The following is a 7,489-nucleotide window of genomic DNA, read 5'->3' as shown; positions in this document are numbered from 1 at the left end:
GGTCTTTTCTATAGATTTCAGGAATTGCTATTTTTTCTGTCAACATATTTTTCTTAGGAAATCCTGGCATACTCTTATGGTTTATTATTCCCTTCTCTCTTTTTCATTTGATTGCAATCATTGTCAAATATCATGCCCAAATGAATGCTCAGAACGAAGTCATGAAGCCAGAAAAGTCTATAATTAAGTACCAAAAAAGACAGTGAAAGCATGCTTCACATAAAATTGTCGTATGGTACTGTATTTTAAAATTTTAACTGACATTTGCAACATCTACAAGTGCGATAATGATTCTGATGTGCTCTTGTGATTCTGGTAGGTACTACATGGAATACTTTGGAATTGATACACAATATATTCATTGAGGTGCCAAAATTTTAAACACAATAAGAAAGTTAGCAGTGCATATGTTTCTCTCTTCATATAAACTAGCCAACTATTTTTACGTGAAAGCATTTACATTTGAGGCTAGCAAACATTGGCTCACCGGTCCATCAAAACTATTACGTTAACTAAGCACTATTTTCTTCGGGGAATTGTAAAACAGAGCAAAATTAAAACACGCACTTTTAAGCGTGCTCTGTTTTCTATCTTCGTTCTTGCCGGTTCATAGTGTTTCAATATAAACTCAGTTTTGGGTCCTGCTATATATGGGTTATGTAGCTAATAGGAGCAGAGTTACAAGGCAGCATGAAGTTAGTATTCATCCTACTAATTAGTGTACTTTATCTAGCCTTTTTTGAACGACCAATAGTATATTCGATACCTCCTCTGATCACAACCTAAACAGAGGTCAAGTCTCTTCTACAGATATCTGCATGATTCTCCTAAATATGTCAATTGATCAATATGCTCTATTCATGTATTCAATCTTTTATTAATATTATGACATGTCTCTACTGTTGGTAAAGGTTACAAAAAGAAACATTTTTTTATAATTTCTTTCATTTTAAAAATTACTACTCTTGAATAATTTAATGAAATCTACAACTTGATATAGTCACGTTGCATGAATGATCCAAGTAGTACTTTACATGCAGGAGTCTTGCCTTCTTTTTCTGTAGGGATGGCTACCTCACAAGGATCTATTCTATGATATGTGCCTTGTTTTTCATTGAAGCAGTGCCGTTCCTGGATTATATGCTGAACGTTTGAGCTTGCTGGATAACATATGCTCAAGTAAGAATGATACATTACCTGCTGGATCAGGGAGTATAGTTTTTCTGAAGGTCAGTGGGAGTATAGTTTCACTCGCCATCTTGCTCAATTTATGGTTTGTACTGCTATCAACTATGAGCGAATACTTTCCTGTGCTATATAAAATGGTAAAACTATTATTTTGAGACCTTGGCACCTGATCTTCCATATTCTATAAGCATTTTTAATTGAGCTTGCTGATGATAAGAATATGTCTATTGTCCTTGGTGTGGCTGGAGCAAATTACAAGGACACGCTCATTAGTTGTGTGTGTCATGAATCATCTTTTAGAATTACCTATTCTATAGTCTGTGCCTTAAACAATGAGACATGAAAACTCAGTTTGGTAATTCTTTTCAATGACCTCCCTTTATTATTTTATCTCCTCAAGTTTGGCTGAACAAAACATTTTCAACGGTGACAAAAGTGAAGTGGTAGATTATATTAAAACTAGGATACAATGTGTTGATGCTTCCATACTCTTGGCCAAGACAGGTAAATTTTAGTACACACAAAGACATGGAGTTCCTGCTGAAGAAGCACCACAAGCTCGAATCCTTGCATCAGAGATCTTGCTGGCTACATTGGCTGTGTTGCCTTCAGCTTCAAATATACATTTATTGTCTGTTGAAAAAGCATCGTAGCCTATTAGAAATCTACTGGCTAGAACTGAATCCTGAAAAACATCAAACATACCATACTGTGCATTTGTCCAAGGAGCATTGCCTTGCATACACTAGGGCCATTGCAACTTGCAAGAGACTTTTACATATGATCTTCTCCAATTTTTTATGCTTACTCTGCCTTCAAATAATTTACAAGACTACTTGGACTACTCGCTTGTGATCTTGAAGCTGCCATAATTTGTTTCCAGATTGAATTTTTAACAAGGGGGACATAGAAGTTAAATATAAAAGGCTGGTTGCCTAGAGCAAGGGCGCGGCACACTACGCCAATAAGGCTCTGTTGGGGCGGCTTAAGAGCCTCTGTAGGGGCGGCTGCGCCAGCCGCCCCCCCAGGGGTTCCTACAAATAGGACCTCTGTAGGGGCGGCTCCCTAACCGCCCCTACAAATACCTCTGCAGGGGCGGCTGTTGTTTCCAGCCGCCCCTACAAATGGATTTGTAGGAGCGGCTGGTGTTTTCAGCCGCCCCTACAGAGGTTATTTGTAGGGGCGGCTGGAAGCACCAGCAGCCCCTACGGTTGTTATTTGTAGGTGCGGCTGGAAGCACCAGCAGCCCCTACAATTGTTATTTGTAGGGGCGGTTCAATCTAGAACCGCCCCTACAGTGCATTTTTCAGTAAAAAAATAATTAAAAAATTCAAATCTGTCTACAGCATATATACATCCACAGTTTATACATATATACATCCACAGAATATATAATTCAAATTCAGATCTGAACCACCACATTTATACATATATACATCCACAAGTTCAAATCACAAGTCATAATTCATAAGTCTATCATTACATAGTCCAATCCACAAGTTCAAAATCACAAGTCCATCAAATTGTTATCATCGGCCTAGAGCTAGCCTTTCAAGCTCACGAAGGTGTTGATATGTAGGATTACTACCTAAGTCGGACAGTACATCATGGTAATCGCCTTTGACATTCACAATTTGGTTCAATATGAAGTTGCAAAGGTCGCCGACTAGCTCTAAGAGTTCGTCATCCTTGTACACGTCCCTTCTATGGTGCTTCTCTTCTCTCCACTACAAGAGAACAAGTTTAGGCCTAGTACTTCATAACATGAGCTATACTACGTACGGGCGAAGTGGTTCAAACTTACCAGACTAGGGTGTCTCCGGTAGGCAGTTGTATTACTCATCATAGCACATACGTAGTATCCACAATGTAGACTCCCAGGCCTCTGTTTGGGGCACTGTGTGTTTTGCATATCGAAATGTTAAGTAATGCTATTGAAAGCCATGTAATGAAGTACCAAAGTTAGTTACACTTACCGCACACATAGTTTTGACAACCAACTTTTCCTTCCTTTCTGGATGATGCCTCCCTCCATGGAATGTGACATAGTGCCTGAATGCCCTGTTCGAATGATGTTAGCAGATGCAACTTGTTTGTATCCAAATGTGAAAGTTACTAGTATATATACACATATAAAAGCTAATGAGGATTGTTGATATGTATACGTCTTGATAATCGCTACGAAATCCTTGTATGTCGCCCATTCAAAATCTGCTGAATCAAAGACCCATGCCATGCTCCACCCGACATCGACGCCTATACAAATCCAGTGGTCGCTGCATGAATTTAGTCAAAGAACAAACACATAAGCTCTTTTGCATCGAACAAAATATATGGAACACAGGTTTAGGTCTAGAGTCGAACTAACCAGAAGTTGTATGGTAGCCATATCATCTGGTTATGCTGGAGGTTTTTAAAAGATTGTGCAATGAATGCCGCAACCTTAATGGATTCGGTCCTTATCTGCTTTTGCCGGATCTGCTCTTTCTCCGCAACCGTCTTCCCAGCAGCCAGCTCTTATTAAAAGTTGTTGTTGCTATAGATTGAGGGTCTACATACCCGGAGCTCAGACTTGGCATTTGTTTCACAATGTGTGTTTGCATTCTACAGATCACGGGGTGGGTTAGTTACAACAAAATCCAAACATTAGATTCATATCATATCTAGAGGGCGAGGACTTACAGGGCGTAGGTGCGAATTAGATTCATTTCCATTTTTCCAAGGTGAAAGCATGTCTGGACATCGTTGAAGTCAAAGACAATTAGCCCGGATGGGCTTCCAAATGTGCCAGCAGGTACGTATGCTTGTATGATTTCTAGTTTCGTTGGGACAACACGCAAGTACCAATCATGGAACCTTCTCATTCCATGTGGCAGGCGCTGGATGACACAGTTTGGTAGGAAGAGCTTGCCTCGTTCGTATTTTTCCGGGTAATCCTTGGACCATTTTATGGTATCAACTTCTGGATATCTCTTTGCCGTTTGGTGAAGTTTGCTAGTGACGGCCTTCTCAGAAGCATGCCCTTTCACTTGTTTAATTTGGTTCTCAGGCTTGAACTGGTCATGGGCATACCACTTGCTGGCTGAAGTGACATCTTTCATCGGAGTATATACTGGCCTTATGTGAATGGGATGCTTCTTTCGGAGTTCCCATTCAGGCAAGTCCTCATCTTGCTCTTGTGCCATCTGCTCATTCATTTGCTCGACACGAGCTGGAGAAGTCCTTGCCATCTCATCATGCCCTTGGTCAATACGAGCTGGAGAAGGATGTGGCATCTCATCATGCCTTTGCTCAATACGAGCTGGAGATGGATGTGGCATCTCCAGTTGGCCTTGCTTCTATCTCTGATCGTTCCATCCAGTTTCTTCTTTCCATAGACGATCTTTATGTTTTTCACCATTTTGTACACATGGTCTCCATTATGATGTCTCTTCGGAGGGGGTTCATTCTCCAGGGTGTTGTCATAGTATCTCATGTATAATTTGTTGCGGTACTTGTGAACTGTCTTCAAGAAGCGACGGTTCCTTATGTAAACAACCTTCTTGGATCCATCTAGGAAAACCCATTTAGTATCATCCAAACAGACTAAGCATCCTGTCTTTCCTTTGATCTGTCCAGACAGTGCAAACAACACGGGGTGATCATTGATAGTGACAAATATTATTGCTTTTAATGTGAAGTCCTCCTATAGGAACGCATCATACATCGGTACCCCATGCTTCCAAAGTTTCTCAAATTCTTGCATCACAGGCTCGAGGAACACGTCCATATCAATGCCTGGTTGTTTAGGGCCAGAAACTAGAACCGTGAGGAAAAGATACTTTCTCTTCTGGCACAACCATGTTGGGATGTTGTACATGGTCAGAATCACTGGCCAAGTGCTATGGTTGCTCATTCTCTTGTTGAAGGGATTCATTCCATCAGTGCTCAAGGCGAACCATACATTCCTTAGATTTTCGCTGAACTCTTTGTTGTTCTTATCGAAGTCTTTCCACTGCCTACAATCGGTCGGGTGTGCGATCATATCGTTTGCTACCTTGCGCTCATCTTGCCACCATGTCATGAGCGCGGCTTCCTTAGGGTTCAGGAATATACGTCTCAAGCGGTCGGTCACCGGCAGGTACCACATTACTAAGGCAGGAATTCTTCTCTTCTTTGCATCGTTGCCTAATGGAGTGTTCTCTGGTTGCTGAGATTCTTGTACCGCCTTTTTCTCACCCTTCTTATTCCTCTTGTTCGCTATGGAGGCTTCTCTCTCACTATAAAGGTCATTGTCTTTATACCGACTAGCCCCGCACCGAGGACATTTATCTAGATCTTTGAACGTGTCACCACGAAAGAGGATACAATGGTTGGGGCATGCATGGATTTTTTCAACACCCATTGTCAAAGGACTTATAACCTTCTTCGCATAGTATGTGTTGGCGGGAACTGAGTTTGGCTGTGGAAGCAACCATGCTAGGAGACGCAAAAGATCATCAAAACTGCAGTCCGACCAGCCGTACTTAGCCTTCAGGATGAGTAGCTCAAGCACAAAACGTAGCAGTGTCCAGTGTGCCGGACAACCCTTCTCTACACCATACACAGTCTCCTTCGATGCTTTTGTCACCCTTTCTAGATTTTGTAGACCTCTCTTCTGTAGTAATATTTCTGGTCCAACGGCCCGAAGCATTTCATCCAAATTGTCACCGTCGTCTTTATCCCCCTCACGTGCTCCGCCATCATTGCATAAATCACCACCTTGTTCATTGCGGATGTCACCACCTTGATCATTGCCTAAGTCATGATCCATTTGTTGAGCAAGCTGGTCTAAGTATTGGGACAGGTACTGCAGGGTTTCGGCATCGTCTTCTAGAACATCGCCATCATCATCAACTGCCATTGTTTCACCATGATGAATCCAAACTGTGTAGTTCCGAACAAATCCTCGCCTGATCAGATGTTCTTTGATGATACTCAAATCTGTTAATGCCACCGTGTTCTCGCAATCCTTGCAGGAACAAATAATTGTATCCTTATTATCTATCAACGTCGCTGCATGCTTCTCTGCGGCTTCAATAAAATTGTCAACCTCTTCATGAAAAGGTGCCTCGAATCTTAACGAATCATACATCCAAGAGTTCCTGTACTCCATCTTTTAAAAATACAACACAACCAAAGAAAATATACGAAATGAGTCAAATTAATAATTAATTAATTGAGAATGATTATATATACTCCATGGTAGAGGATAATTAATCAATTGCCTACTAATATAACGCATAAATATTTGAAATGAAATATAAAATGGTTAATATATACCATCACAAAGAAATGGTCTAAAAAACTACCTTTCATGCCACCCAAAATCCAATTTCATTAAAAAAACAAAAACCTAGATCTAGAACTAGATCTCATGCATTTGCTTTAATCAAACTATGGTGTAATCTAGGGTCTAAAATCAAGCAAAATCGACTAATGAAGAGTGTAAGCTCATTTCTCTACCTAATTTACACTAATAGCTTCAAATCTAGGGTCTAATTTGCTACATACAAAGCTCAAGCACCATGGAGGAGAGAGAAAACCAATAATCAAATTACTCACTAACCAACCATTAAAACTTCAATTAAAGAGTTGGAATAGCATTTTCTTACCTTCTACGACCTCCCCACCAAAGGAATTGAGATCAAAACCTCCCCCCTTAGTAGAGCAATTTTTGGGAGGAGCCCAAGGCCTCCCAACATTTTTTTTCTCGGGTTAGAGTGAGTGACCCGAGGAGAAAGAAGGTGGTAGCTGCTACATATACTGTACACATTTGTAGGGGCAGCTGGTGATTGAGCCGCCCCTAAAAATCCAACTGTAGGGGCGGCTCAATCACCAGCCGCCCCTACAAATGACCCCCATTTGTAGGAGCGGCTGGAGACATCAGCCGCCCCTACTGTGCCATTTGTAGGAGCGGCTGGTGTCCAGCGCACAGGGTGTGGCCTGGCAGCGCCACTGTAGGGGCGGCTAAAGAGCCAGCTGCCCTTAAAGTGAAAAGGGCCGCGTCCCTACAAATCTTTTTTCACGTAGTGGCAAAGCGTTACATATGTTAGTTAGTTCTAGCTTCCGACTCTTGCCCAACCGACTCTTGCCCAACCAAAATCATGGTAAGTTAAAACTCAGGCTTGATAAAATTAAGGTTTGTCAAAGTTAGAGCAAAAAATATAGATATGTAATTAGTTGAGTGCCGTAATAATGGTAGAAAGCACTTCTCTCATGCAATTAAAGAGTTTCAGAAACTAAAACTTTGGCCATAAGCATTGGTACACCAATTCTTTCG

The 7,489-nt window shown here is 41.2% G+C and overlaps 1 protein-coding gene across 1 annotated transcript; it reads right to left on the bottom strand.

Annotated features, from left to right (window-relative positions):
- Positions 1-4,381: 4,381 nt before the first annotated feature.
- On the bottom strand, positions 4,382-6,322 carry LOC136488031 (uncharacterized). The gene is made up of 2 exons (XM_066485087.1): positions 4,901-6,322; positions 4,382-4,798 (listed from the first exon to the last, which is right to left on the bottom strand). Exons 1-2 carry the CDS (start codon positions 6,320-6,322, stop codon positions 4,382-4,384), a joined length of 1,839 nt encoding a protein of 612 aa, XP_066341184.1.
- Between the last annotated feature and the right edge of the window lie 1,167 nt (positions 6,323-7,489).

The sequence above is a fragment of the Miscanthus floridulus genome, chromosome 10 (genome assembly GCF_019320115.1).
Source record: "Miscanthus floridulus cultivar M001 chromosome 10, ASM1932011v1, whole genome shotgun sequence".
NCBI classification, from domain to species: Eukaryota; Viridiplantae; Streptophyta; class Magnoliopsida; order Poales; family Poaceae; genus Miscanthus; species Miscanthus floridulus.
The sequence above is the reverse complement of the archived record's forward strand: the minus strand, read 5'-3'. Positions and strand labels throughout refer to the sequence as shown.